General features: G+C 35.6%; 2 protein-coding genes across 8 annotated transcripts in view; both read left to right on the top strand.

The window, feature by feature from the left end:
* The window catches only part of rock2b (rho-associated, coiled-coil containing protein kinase 2b), a 39,684-nt gene extending 32,817 nt beyond the window's left edge, over positions 1 to 6,867 (top strand). For 3 of the 7 annotated variants that reach the window (XM_051139550.1, XM_051139549.1, XM_051139552.1), the window contains 7 exons: positions 295 to 362; positions 448 to 536; positions 1,757 to 1,835; positions 1,935 to 2,199; positions 2,498 to 2,777; positions 5,671 to 5,752; positions 6,134 to 6,867. In XM_051139550.1, coding sequence (XP_050995507.1) covers positions 295 to 362; positions 448 to 536; positions 1,757 to 1,835; positions 1,935 to 2,199; positions 2,498 to 2,777; positions 5,671 to 5,749 — 860 coding nt within the window. In that variant the 3' untranslated portion in view covers positions 5,750 to 5,752; positions 6,134 to 6,867. Of the gene's footprint in view, positions 1 to 294; positions 363 to 447; positions 537 to 1,756; positions 1,836 to 1,934; positions 2,200 to 2,497; positions 2,782 to 5,107; positions 5,193 to 5,670; positions 5,753 to 6,133 lie in introns of those variants that run through there. The other 4 variants (XR_007830043.1, XR_007830044.1, XM_051139551.1 and 1 more) reach the window with 4 other exon arrangements.
* Positions 6,868 to 7,214: 347 nt separating this feature from the next.
* LOC127183485 (leucine-rich alpha-2-glycoprotein) lies at positions 7,215 to 11,031 on the top strand. Its single transcript, XM_051139561.1, has 2 exons — positions 7,215 to 7,673; positions 9,589 to 11,031. Exons 1-2 carry the CDS (start codon positions 7,292 to 7,294, stop codon positions 10,245 to 10,247), a joined length of 1,041 nt encoding a protein of 346 aa, XP_050995518.1. The 5' UTR covers positions 7,215 to 7,291; the 3' UTR covers positions 10,248 to 11,031.
* Positions 11,032 to 14,746: the final 3,715 nt, after the last annotated feature.

Genomic DNA, 14,746 nt, shown 5'->3' with positions numbered 1-14,746 from the left:
TGTTTTGAAACACAGCCTCACTTTTCCAACATGGTGTGATGCTCATTAGATTTGACATAATTTTGCACGTAATCACACTGATCAACTTGTGTGTTTTATGAAAATCGATTAACACTACTGAAACCTTATTCCAAGAGGCTTCCAGTACAGTTTTGAGAAAGATGTTTTTGAAGGCTTAAAATAGCTTGAAGAAAAATGAATATGCTTGGTCATTTTCAGTTTGACAAAACCTGTGTGGCTTTGTAATCTTAAATGAAATTTGTAAAATGCTCTTTTGTTTTTCTTTTACCACAGATTCTAGTCTTGAAGGATGGCTCTCAATGCCTACCAAAAACACCAAACGGTTTGGATGGGAAAAGAAGGTAAAGGTTTAAACATAAATGCTCACGTGTCACAACAACAAACCCTCTCTGATTATCTGTGTGTGTATCTCTGTGTAAATTGCAGTATGTGGTGGTAAGCAGCAAGAAGATCCTGTTTTATGAGTCAGAGCAAGACAGAGAGCAGTCCAGCCCCTTCATGATTCTGGACATAGAGTGAGTTTGAAAACATACAATGGAGGTCAAAAGTTTACATACACCTTGCAGAATCTGCAAAATGTTAATTATTTGACCAAACTAAGAGGGATCAAACAAAATGCATGTTAGTTTTTATTTAGTACTGACCTGAATAAGATTTTTCACATAAAGGACGTTTACATATAGTCCGCAAGAGAAAATAATAGTTGAATTTATAAAAATGACCCCGTTCAAAAGTTTACACAGACTTGATTCTTAATACTGTGTTGTTACCTGAATGATCCTGAGGATTTGTTTAGTGATAGTTGTTCCTGAGTCCCTTATTTGTCCTGAACAGTTAAACTTTGAACCCTTTCCAACATTGACTGTATGATTTTGAGATCCATCTTTTCACACTGAGGACAACTGAGGGACTCATATGCAACTATAACAGAAGGTTCAAACACTCACTGATGCTTCAGAAGGAAACATGATGCATTAAGAGCTACAGAAGATACTTACATGATTCCCAGAAGACAAATTATTTAAATTTACCCTGATCTTCAAATTCAAAAAAGTTTTCACCCCCCGGCTCTTAATTCATCGTTTTTCCTTTTAAAGCATCAGTGAGCATTTGAACCAACTGTAATAGCTGCATATGAGTTCTTCAGTTGTCCTCAGTGTAAAAAGATGAATCTCAAAATCATACGGTCATGGTTGAAAAGGGTTCAAATACACAAAAATGCTGAAAAACCAAAGAATTTGTGGGACCTAAAAGATTTTTTTGAAGAACAGCGTGCAGTTTAAGTGTTCAGGACAAACAAGGGACTCATTAACAACTATCACTATTAAGAATCAAGCGTGTGTAAACTTTTGAACAGGGTAATTTTTATAAATTCAACTATTATTTTCTCTTGTAGAATATATGTAAACATCATTTATGTGAAAGATCTTATTCAGGTCAGTACTAAATTAAAAAATAACATTTATTTTGAATTATCCCTTCTATTTTGGTAAAATTAACATTTTGCAGATTCTGCAAGGTGTATGCAAACTTTTGATGTCAGCTGTATCTAGGTCTAAATTTAAGATGTATGTTTGTGTATGACTGACAAATATGCATCACATTAAGTTTATGTTAAAACCGAATGGATAGAAATTTTATATGCAATTCAAATAAATCAGTCATAAACATTTACTGCTCTCTTGCACAGCATTATCCAACCCATTTATTTTTATGCCTCCTTTTCCCCTCATAGCAAACTGTTCCATGTGAGACCTGTCACTCAAACAGATGTGTACCGTGCAGATCCCAGAGAAATCCCACGCATCTTCCAGGTAACGTGCTTAATTTTGTCCCTTCAGGAAATGTTATGTTATCATTCTTTGAGATTAACTTTACCAAACCTCAGCTTTCTTCTTCTGTTCCGCCTGTAGATATTATATGCTAATGAGGGCGAGAGCAAGAAAGAGGAGCTTGCTGTGGAATCCTTATCAGCAGCCGAAAGGTCGTCGTTTATCCCACACAAAGGTCACGAGTTCGTGCTCACGCTCTACCACTTCCCCTCTAGTTGTGAAGCATGTCCAAGGCCTCTGTGGCACGTCTTCAAGCCCCCACCAGCCCTGGAGTGCAGACGCTGCCGAATCAAATGCCATAAAGACCACATAGATCGCAAAGAAGAAGTCCTAGCTCCTTGCAGAGGTCAGGAGGTCACACTCACAAAGCACTGGAAATATTCTAATTTAAATTACTGTCTGTAGTGTTACACACATTAGAATTTTGCATTTTTGGTACCGAGATGAAATATAAATTAAGAGAACTGCTTTTTGTTTAAATATTTTTAAAATGTAATTTATTCCTGTGATCAAATCTTTGACATTATTAATATCTTTACTGCCATTTCTAAACGATTTAATCAATCAATACTGATGCCAAATGTTAATGTACACATTTGTACTTTGGACTAAAACTGACCTGTCTGGTTCTTTTTTTTCTCCAGTGAACTATGATATGTCCACGGCGAAAGAGCTACTGCTGCTGGCCAACTCCACAGAAGATCAGCAGAAATGGGTCAGCCGCCTACTCAAAAAGGTCCCACGTAAACCTATAGCCCACTCCTCAAGCATAGCTATAGGTTCTCCCCCCTCCGAGACATCTTCACCCACTGGCCGGTCTCCTCAGCCCTCTCCTCACCTGTCCGCCCATTCATCTCCCAGACTTTCACACAGAGGAGCCGTCAAAGTGCATTCTACCCGACAGCCTCCCTCACCCAAGACCAGGTGAGAACCACTTCACAAATCAACATCATCTTACAAAGGTGGTTGAGATATGGGGATTTATAAAAGCAGTGGTCCCACTAGGGGGCCTCTGCAGACTTCCAAAGGGGAATGCAGAAATGTGTATATCCACCTTTTTCTTCAACGCGAAAGTAAGTCTATGGGTGAGACTTCTGGGTCGTTATCCACTATAGGGAAATAACGAGAAGAATAACAACGTGCACTAAATGGTAAAACTGTTTGCATTACAAAGCAGTGTGTTCATAATTAAGATAATACATTAAAATAATATGGTAAGACAGAATCAGTTTGCAAAATTAAGCAGCAAAATAAGCTGTTTTGTACAGCTAAAAATAGCTGGACGTGGATGACACTTGGAAGTGACCACACTCAGTAAAATTTACATATGACTGCGCCCACTCTTACGGTATAAAAGCTGGATTTATAATTTTATTGAAAATGATAATAATGCTACTTTTAGTTATTTGAATTACACGGCTAACAAAGAAATTAAACTGAACTATATTTCTCTCAATACTTATTTTCATAGAACATACTGTTTTTGAAATCGCAAAATAATTTGTGATTAATTAATGTACATATATTTACACTCCCAGTTTCTCTTAATAATATATTACAGTTCAGTTAATATTGCCATTAGTTAGACCACAATTTTGTGTTAAGGAGGCTGATTTTTTTTTTAGCATTGTTCACAAAAACAGCTCTTCCGTGAACATTTCAATGTGGAATTCATAACCATTTACACAAACCCACTTTCTATCTGTTTTCTATTAAAAATCTTCTTTACTGTTTCCTACTTACCCTTCTGTACCAGCTTGAACTCTTATGCTGTTTTTAAAAAATGTGTATTGGAGCATTGCTAATGTTGTTGCTCCTTTTATTTGTATAGATCCTTATTTGCAAGTTGCTTTAAATAAGCATTTGCTAAATTAATAGAAAAAAATCACCCAAAAATAAACTTGTATAGACTACTTACAGTAATTTGATGATGTTTTTTGTCAATTTTTGGAGCAGTTGTGGTCATTTAGGAAAAAAGCAGCATAAATTGTTTTTTATGGGGATAAAAAATTTGGAACAAATAAAAGTGAATAAATAATGTCAGCATTTTCGTTTTTGGGTGAACTACTGCTTCAGTCAGGGTAAATTTAGGTGCTCCTGGTAGGGGTGTGCGATATATCTGTCGTCTACGATAATATCGGAATCATCGTTTAAATGATCTGCGATTTGACATTATCGAGTATATCACAAAAACCAAACAAAAGCACACCCAGAGACTGCATGCTTCCACTATGTGAATTTGTCTATTAAATTAAATTAAAACAAAAATGCCCCCATATGACTTTTGTTTTTTATATTTATATCATCTGATATAGTTAATATAAAACGAAGAGTGGCATTTGTGACCCTGGACCACAAAAACAGTCATGACAGTCAATTTTGTGAAACTGAAATTTAAACTGAATAAATAAGCTTTCCACTGATGTATGGTTTGTTAGGATAGGACAATATTTGGCCAAGATACAGCTATTTGAAATCTGCAATCTGAGGGTGCAAAAATCTAAATATTGAGAAAATCACCTTTAAAGTTGTCCAAATGAAGTTCTTAGCATGCGTATTACTAATCAGAAATTAAGTTCTGATATATGTAAAGATCATCTTCATGGACTATGATCTTTACGTAATTTCATAATGATTTTATGCATAAAAGAAAAATCGATCATTTTGACCCATACAGTATATATTGTTGGCTATTGCTACAAATATATCTGTGCTACTTATGACTGGTTTTGTGGTCCAAGGTCACATTTTATCTCCTGATGTTGATTCGATCAGTTCTGTAATTGTTCAATAAACAAAAAGTTAATATTAAGTGACATTTTAGATGAAACAGTTTCTGTTTTTGCTGTATTTCGACAACAAAAATAGTTCCAAACAAGCCACAGTGGGACTGTTTTGCATCTCTGAGTAACATGACGGTGTTTCGATACTGAATCAATCAGCTGTTTGAACGAATCAGTTGAATTAATGACTCATTAACTCATGCAGTGATTTGCCGCCGGCGATCTCGGGTTTATATTTAAAATATATTTTCCCTTGACTTAAAAGTTAATTTATGTTACTCCTGCAAACTAATCACCTCACAGAATATGAAAAATATATGATTTAAAATTTTTTTTTTTTTTGTCATTATCACACACCCCTAGCTCTTAGTCATAGTGTTGGCATATGTTAACCTGGCACAAGAAGTTATATTTGGCTGTGAAGCTGCGCAGATTCTCAGAAGCTTACATTGTACTGCTAACCTTTTATAGCCCTGGCCCCATGATCCGTATCATTCTTCACTGACCTGTTCACCTTTGACCTTTCACCTTCCCCACTTGTGCTTATGTATGGAGAGTAAGTACACTGCATCACTGCTTATCTCCCAGGTTTTCTGCTTGCCTCTGCTGCCCTAAAACATCACCATCAAATGTTTGGCTGTCTGTTCTGTTCTCTGCATGCATCTGACACAGAACAGATCTTCGTTGCTTGAGTGCGAAAAACATCCACTAACAATGCAATCTCTCTTTTAATTCCATAATACTGACATCTAATTCCAACTGAGATTTTTGCAACACAGTGTCTGATTAAATATCAGACTTTCCAATAAGAAAAAACAAAGAGTATCATGAGGGTTTGAGGCAAATATCTGGCAAATGGTAAAATCGTACTTTAAATTAGTTAACTGTACTTAAAGAGCAGCATTTGTTACTCTCACATCTTTGTAGAACTTAAAGAATTTTTTTTAAAAAACTGCATTTATCTGCAAACATGGGTGGCCATCATTTTACGTTGATATTTTTACATGAGGCCGAATGACTCCTCTTTGTTCCAGATTGCTTGAAATGGGCCTGAAGGACTGGGGTTGGTCTCTTGAGGTTGAAATGGATGATGACGATGTATTAGACTTCTGAGGAGTTGAGTTTGTGGGGTAACCACAGTGGTGCCTTAGCATGTATTTGTGTCTGTGTGTTTATGCTATGGCTTTAAAGCTGTTTTTTGAAGTATGGCATTAATAGCGTGTTTTGTTCCCAGTGTGAGCAACTACAGCTAGGGCAAGTTTTGATATTTGCACTAATATGAGTGGGCATGTTTGTGTGTAATTGTTTGGCTGAATTAAATACGTCTGGCTTAGTTTGATTGAATCAGGAGGATCTAAAAACTGATCCTTTGGTTGTAATGCTGTTGTGTGTCGTTGAATAGAGATTGGGGATGTGAAATGTCTGCCATAATTGAATTGAGTTTTGCAATTTTTTTAGTCATTGACCTTAACCCTCTCTTCTCTCTTTTAATTTCAGCTAACCTTGGTGAAGGTTGGATAGGTGATAATCCATCCGGGAATTATGAAAGCGGAGAATGTCATAGTGTTCATTTTGGCAAATGGCAGGACTTCCAAGTGCCAAACTCCACAAGTGTAAATGACTGGGGAAGAGTGAGGGGGGTGTAATATTTAATACGGATCAAGCCATAAATCACCTAAAGGGTGTAGTTTCAATTTTAAGTCATTTTAAGAGTGTTTCATGTCTTTGTAGACACTACAGTTCTTCAAAAACATTTTTAAGTTAAAGAATGTTAAACTTTAGAGGTTATTTTTGGTCTGTGTCAGAGTGTGTGTTTGAAACAGAATATATACTTTGGCTCTGCAACTACATGATCATCTGAATTTATATACACAAGTATTATATCTATTTTTGTTAGGAAAAACAGATTAATATTTAGTGACAGATTATATTTTTATCATGCATTATATCAAAGAACACTTTTGAAAAATGCTTTTACTTAGTTGTTTGCCAGAACTGTCTGCTCAAAATATATGCATTATTAAAGACTGATATAACATGATGCAATGATGCAATCTATAGCACATTTTAGCATTTTATTAATTGCTGTGACAAAAATTAGACACAATCTGTATGCAAAGTGGAACATGAAGACCTCCGGTCCAAACATTTTCTGTATTGTATCAATTTGCCATGTTGCCACTGACAAACCGTTGAAACATTGTGAAATTAATAAAAAAGCTTTATTTAATGGAAAATCTATGACTCCCTATGTGTTATTTGTGGCGTCTATACAGGAAATGCTTTTTCTAGGAGAAAGGTTGCATTAATCATTGTTACTTGTTTATAAGATCTTTCAAGTATTTAAACAGGTAACTTAAATGTTGAAATATTAGATGATATGAGCACTGTAAAAACATGAAAAAATCTGAAAATATTATTTTACATAAGATATGTTGTCATTGTCATTTACAAATAGTTAAAAAGCATGCTTTTTGATTGTTGTAAATGATTCACAAGAATTGATTAATAAAAGTCCAATGTTGCACAAGCGTTTAAAACCAGATGTTGACCTGGAAAGTCCTTGATTGCAAGCTGACCAATGTAATATGTGATTCAGGTTATAAAAGCAGATTCAGCTCAAGCCTGAGACATTGAGGTCTCAAGATCCTCCTTATGTTTGTATTTCTGTTTCTGTTTCTGTTGTGTCTCTTCATAAATATGTACAGCTATTATTTTCTAACACTTGCAGTGCTACACAGCTGCTTTGTTTGTGCGCAGAGTGTTTCGCACCCAGGAAAATGCAAACTTGTCTTCAGTTCCGATGAGGTCAGAGTCATTTGTGACTCTGTTACCTTCAAACAGTTACCCAGCAAGGACTTCCCGGATAACACTACAGACCTCACTGTCAATTTAAGCAATTTAAGCTCCATTACATCTGATGACCTGAAGATCTTGTCCCATCTGAGTCGGCTCAGTCTAACCAGAAACCAGCTGCGGACATTACCTGCGGACCTGCTTTTGGGCCTGTCTAATCTTCAAGTGCTTGACCTTACAGGTAAAGAGTGTGTTAATTTATTTAGTTATGGTCCTCATATTTAAAACATTTGTCTGTGTTTGTGCATCCTATAGAGAGTGTCAGTCTATCTGTGCATTAGTGGCAACTTTTCATGGGATCTGTACCCAAACCGTGAATACAAAATGTGAAAACACGGAAAATGAATAACGCGTACTACGGATCCACTAAAGGAACATGATTTGCTAGTGGAAGCCTGTTACATTAACTTACACACTGCATAATATTTCACTTATGCATAAAGAGAGTAAGGAGAGATGACTGATAATGCGATGGCGAATGATTTGCAGATCCTGAGCACCACTGACAAACATCGTCTTGTAAAATGTGTGGTAAGTACTGCGGCTCCATAGTGTTTTCAGGACACGTCATTAATCGGTCAATGATACCGTACGCATATTTAGCTGATTATTGCTCATGTTTGTTCTTATCATTTCTGGTCAGGTAGGTGAAATATTAGGCTACTATCTTAATTAATACTGCTCGTACGTATCTTTACCACCTATTAACTTTAGTTTGTCAAAATATTCCGCCCTTTCGGGGTTACTAAGTCTATCTGTATATGATTTCACAGCTTTCACATGTTTTTTCCATGGTTTAGACAGCATAAATTAGCAGAACAACGTATTGAGTAGTATATTAACCGTTCAGTTCATGCTGTTGTTTACATTCGAGTATTGCCAATATGGCTGCGCATCCAGGTAACTGACCGGCAGTCCCGGCACCAGGACACTACAGATTTTACTTGAATGGATTTTTGCCGCTTTTCTTACACACCAGTGCATTAACCAACTCACAAACATCAGTGTGTATTTAACAAATGTATTTTTTGCTAGTAATTAATTTAAACGTCTGAAACATTATTTTTATGTTGCTGAAAACACTGTATGTCGTGATGTAGGCTAAAAGCACTGAGCGCGTCTATTTGGCTCAGCGCCAGACAGGGCGCAAAAGCACGTTGGAATTTAGCAGTTAAAGTTTAAATACACCTGTGATTGTCTGCATGGAATGGTTAAAATTAACAAGTTTTGGGGGGTTGGAGCGGGTCAAATAGAATCTGAGGTGGTACAAATCAGATCGGAGCGGTACCCCTCAGTTGAAATGGCATTCAATTTAGCTTTTCACGTTCAAAATCGTATTCCAGAGGTGAAGGGGTCCGTCCTTCAGATCATTGCAGAGGGGGGCTTCAGGACGTCATAGTGCAAACCTTCTATCCACGTTTTTCTTCAAGCCTATGGTTGAGGCTTTCGGTTCATTATCCGCTATAGGGAAATAACGAGAAGAATAACAATGTGCAGTAAATGGTAAAACACATTTAAAATTGATTTCAATGCCGTAATTTAGATATAGTATATTTACCCAACAATATAATTATGAGAGAAAGCTCTGAAATATATAAATGTTCCTCCCATCTCGTATTTATTCCCTTTAGGGGTTCCGTAGTATGCATCCTTTCCTTTCAGAATATGGTATTAGGATTTGGGAACATCCCTTCTGAAGGTTACTTCATTAGTGGAGTAGATTATGACAATATACTGGTTTTATGAGTATCATAAATTGGAATAGGAATGATATTTTGAATTCAGTCTTTATGGTGAGTCATTAAATCACTAAATTTACATTAGTGATTAGTTCCAAAAATGCTGACTTAATTAGAATGAAACAATTTACTGAGTCATTGAATAATTTCCTCAACCTATTCTTTCCAAAAACTGACTCATTCAGGAACCAAACAAGTAAATGATGGTGAACTATCCCTTCAAACCGTTCAGTCAGTTGATTGTCTTAATCACTCAGTAATGAAGCAAATATCTGATTTATTTTTTGGACGAATCTCTCACACACCTGTTCATGTGTGTTTATGTGTACTGCTAATAATACACTCCTATCCTAATAGGAAACAAACTGACATCTTTACCATCGCGAGTGTTTCACCATTCTCCTCTTGTGGAGCTCACACTCTCGGATAACCTGCTCTCCGAGATAGATCCTGACTGTCTGCCTGTAAACAGCTCTGTACTGAGGTTAGATTTGTCATCTAACAAATTCACCCAGCTGCCTGTGGCCTTCCTGGAAAGACTCAACAATCTAGAGAGCTTAGATTTCAAAAATAACCAGCTGGAGGAACTGACTCCTGGAGCTCTGAACTCCCTTCCCAAACTCGAGGCTCTGTATCTGGAAAACAACAGACTGAAGTTTTTAGATCCATCAGCATTCATTGGCAACCCAAACCTTCGCCAGATGTTCTTGAGCGGCAACCGTTTGGAGAGCCTGCCTGCTGGACTTTTCTTTAAGCAGGAGGAACTTGTTTTCCTTGACCTCAGAAGCAACTACCTGCAAAACCTGACTCCGGGTATATTGGATGGACGTTCGTTTGCTGTGCTGTCTGGTAATCCATGGCACTGCAATGCTAGCTTGACATATCTGTGGAACTGGCTGCGTATGAATGAAAAAAATTTTTTTCATGATGACAAAATCACTTGTCAAACACCTGAACACTTGAAGGGTAGAAACATCACTGAAATTGCTGCCACAGAGCTAGGGATCAAGGGCTAGGAAAATCATTTAATACAATAAAACAGTCACAGATGTTTCTGAAATCTTCTAAATACTTTACAAACTGTGAAATATTGAAATAATTCAATATTTATCCAACAGTAGGCTACTTTTGGGGGATGAGAGATATATCAGATATATATCTTTGATAATGAAATTTATATTTTATTTTATACATTTTTTAATTCATACATTATTTCATGATTGTACTTTATTTTTTGAACTTGAAAATCTTCTCTATTTACAAATATTATTGGAAAAATTTCCAGTTAACTATTCTAAGTATCCACCTTATTTTTGTCATAAGAGCAGGTCTCATCCGTTTCCAACTATTTTCAGCTGTACAAAACTTGTTTTGCTGGTTGGTATTGCAAATTGATGTGTCTTACCATGTTATTTTAATGTATTATCTTTATTATGATCACACTGGTTTGTAGTTCAAACAGTTTTACCATTTATTGCACGTTGTTATTCTCCTCCTTGTTTCCCTAATAAACTGGAAGTCACGTCCACAGTCTTACTTAGGTGATTGAAGAATGAGGTGGATAATTTGTGTCTTTAAAGCCCTGGTTTGGTACTGTTTTTAAAGAAAGAAAACCTGATGTTGATCAGCAGAGGGCACTAAACTCTAATCAAAGTAATTGGAGGTACATACTGTGTGTCCTGAGAGAAATGTGGTTTCAGAAAAAGTAATTTTTTTTTTTTTTTTGTATGTATACATCTGTTTTTTATAACTGTTCTGTCTGTTATTGCTTTTATTAATACACTACAGTCTGTAATTTCACTTTATCTGTCTTTTGTTTTTGTTTTGTGTATCTGCCTTTGAGCATTGTAGAGATTTATAACTCTTGTGTACAAGGGCCTTTTCCAGGGGAGGCTACTTATGAAAATTAAACCTTTTTATGGAAGGTATAAAGAGGAAAGAAATGGTCAGATCGTGCCCTTGTTCCAACTTCTGCTCTCAAGTACCCTTCATTCATTCATATATAGAAATAGAGACATTGCCAGGGCTTCCAAAATATAATTGATATTGCATTTTTATTGGTATGACATCACTGTGAAAGCATTAAAATATTTTTATTCAAGCAGGAAAATGGTGAGTTGTGAATGGGCATGTACTGAAAGCCACAACAAATACAGAGAAAAATAATTGAAAGGATATTTTATGGATAATGTAATAAGTTAAGGATAATGCAATGTTATGTAATTTACACTTTAAAACCTTCAAAAAGACAAAAGGACCAGTCTGACCCTGTTTTCACCTTCTACGCTGCATTAAGGATGTGAAGATTGGTTCAGTGTTCAATGCACCGTGATGATTTTTATAATTCCTCTGAGAGACTGACCATTACCTGAACCGTCTTTAACAATGTTTTTCAGGCCACAAATCTTGTGCAGTTTTATAGCCAGAGAAAACCCTATTAGAAGGTTTAAAGAGCTCACAGGGACTCACAAAAATGCTTTGTGACCTTGAAGATCTCTGAAGTTGACTAATAATGTTTTTGGGCAATGATAATATATCATTGTTTAGTTGTTACAGTAAACAGAATTTACTGTAACCATCAATTTTAAATTGACAGCAGATGTGGGATGTGACATAGTGTAATATAATAATAATGATAAACATCTGAGTATTCTTTTAGGAGAAAAGTATGATAATTCATTCGAAGCTATTCCACACTACAACATAATCATTACTAAACGCATTAGTAATGCTGATGGAATTGTTCAAGTTTAATTCTTCACTCAATTTTCATTTGCTTAAATTGAAGTCAAAAATTTACACCCACCTTGCAGAAGCTGCGAAATGTTAATTATTTTAAAAGTTTACATACACTTGATTCTTAATACTGTGCTGTTACTTAAATGATCCACAGCGTTTTTTGTTTTGTTTTGTTTTTTTTAGTGATAATTGTTCATGAGTCCTTTGTTTGTCCTAAACGGTTAAACTGCTCTTCAGAAAAAATCCTTCAGGTCCAACAAATTCTTTGATTTTTTTTTTCAGCATTTTTGTGTATTTGGTTATCCATTTTTTCATGCTGAGGACAACTGAGGGACTCATATGCAACTATTACATAAGGTTCAAGCTGGTTCACTCACTGATGCTCCAGAAGGAGATATTATGCATTAAGAGCCAGGGGTGTAAACTTTTGAACAGAATGAAGATGTGTACATTTTTTCTATTTTTGCCTAAATATTATTTTTTCTTCATTTAGTACTGCCCTTCAAAAGCTACAGAAGATACTTACATGTTTCCCAGAAGACAAAATAAGTAAAATTTTCCCTGATCTTCAAATTCAAAAAAGTTTTCACCCCCCAGCTCTTAATGCTTCATTTTTGGACCCCCGTTTTTGTTCTTAACGGAAAAAACACAGCTGTGGATCATTCAGGTAACAACACAGCATCAGAAATCAATAACTTTTGAACAGGGTAATTTTTATAAATTATTATTATTATTAATTAATTATTATTATTTATATTATTCATTTTATTATTACTATTAATTTATTTATATAATGATTTATTATTATTATTTTCTCTTGTAAACTATACGTAAGCGTCTTTATAATTTATTTCAAATTAATGTAAATAATTTTGGAAGTGAAAAAGAATGTATAATTTACAGTGAATAACTGTAAATTGACATTCCCAGAATTCCCTGCGTTACATTTCAAATTTGATGGGTTTTTTTCTTTTATTGAAACAACTATGTTTCTTCTTTTTCTTATCAGTTTTTGTAAATTAGAGCTGTATGTTAAATCTAATGTTGTTAAATAAATGTTCATTGCATTATTTCAGTTTCATGTGTTACCATGATGGTGTTTAGTGTTTGTGTGAATGACACTGTGCACCTTCTATATGTTAATGTGTAAAATCTGCTTGTGATGGGTTTTGGCTCATCATGTGACTTTCTCATCACCATCTGCTTTTGGTGGTCATCAGTGTATTACAAAGGTACAAAACAGATTTCAGCACTTCAGTAGGTTGGTATATTAACATTGTATCAGTTAATGAAATTACGGTATTTAAATATAAAATCTAAGTTCAAACCTTAAAACCAAAAACATTGCTACTGTATTTTTAATGGTAAAAATTCCGTCAACCGCAGCTGCTGTTTTTTTACTGTAAATTTTGCTGAATTTTTACAGTGTCTAAAACACTGATCCATTAGTCAGATAGCCTTAAAAAGGTCACGCTAACTCTTAAAGAACTCTTTGCCAAAAACATTGTGCTCAGAATATTGCCCATATCCTGAGAGAAATATGATCATAAGTCTGCTTTATACCAGTAATTAATTATCCAGAGTAATGGACCTGCTCTGCTCTGGACCCGGGTAGCCCTGCCACTCATGGCCAATTTCCTTAATTAGGCGTCTGCTGATAATGTAAGCACAGTGTGTGAAATATATCTTCAATAAAATTGTGTCTTTTGTGGTGTCTTGCTCAATTGAAGGGCGGGAATATTGTAGACAGAGAGTGCCGCCATAAGATTTAAGAGCAGGGATTTACTAGGCTTTTCAATCTCAGCTTGTCTGTGCCGTTCGAAGGATGACCTTGCTGTTGCGAGCAGACCATAGTGTGACTGTCACTTCCTGTAATGTGGAGCGAGGCCTACTGGACTGAGATTCCTCACAGCAGCTGAGATGACATGGGGTGGTGAGGAATGGCTCCCTAAGAGCCACGTGTCTTTTTCATGCACTGAGGAGATATTGACGGCTAAACACTGCACATATAACTTTACTGGCATCATTTATATATGACTTGATGTCGTCTGTCAACAGGAAGTTAAGTGTTCACCATCCAGTTTATTTATATTCTCCTTCATGGTCCCATTTTTATCCTCATTTAGCAAACAGGGTGGCATAGCAGCATAGCTGAGTACCGTGTGTTTTTAATGTGGCTGTGGCGCCTAGCCATCTTCCCAATAACCTGCACTTAACTCTCTTAACATAACTCATTTTATCATTGATTTCACTAAATCCACAAACTGCTCTGGATGTTTTAAGTGCTTATTTCACTGTCACATGAATGCCATGGGTAAGGAATGGTTTGGGATTCAAAATTATGGATTTGATTGATTATAAACCATGGCTGAGATGTGGCAAGGGAGGCAGTGTCTCCTCAAAATATTAATATGAGAAAAAACAACAACACCAATATTACCAAACGTAACATTAAAAAGGGTATAAATCATTCGTTTTTCTAAAGAAACATCGCCTAACAGTAACAAAATTAAGCATTAATTGCTTGGTAATTGGTCAATAAAGTATTGATAGTTGTGTAAATATAGTCATACTAACAGTTGTCTGAAGTTTTGGTTGATTTTAATCCATTACATACCTTTTTATCAAAGTTATCTTTCATTATTAAGATGGAGAACTTTTATCTTATGAGAAATGTGTCTGAATACATTTTGGTTTGACTATACATATTAATATATATAGTGAGCTAGATGAACTGAGCTAGATGATGACATCATTGAATCCAATGATGAACTAC

This window comes from Labeo rohita, chromosome 20 (assembly GCF_022985175.1).
Source record: "Labeo rohita strain BAU-BD-2019 chromosome 20, IGBB_LRoh.1.0, whole genome shotgun sequence".
NCBI lineage: Eukaryota > Metazoa > Chordata > Actinopteri > Cypriniformes > Cyprinidae > Labeo > Labeo rohita.
Note: the sequence above shows the minus strand (reverse complement) of the source record. Positions and strands in the feature narration are given on the sequence as shown.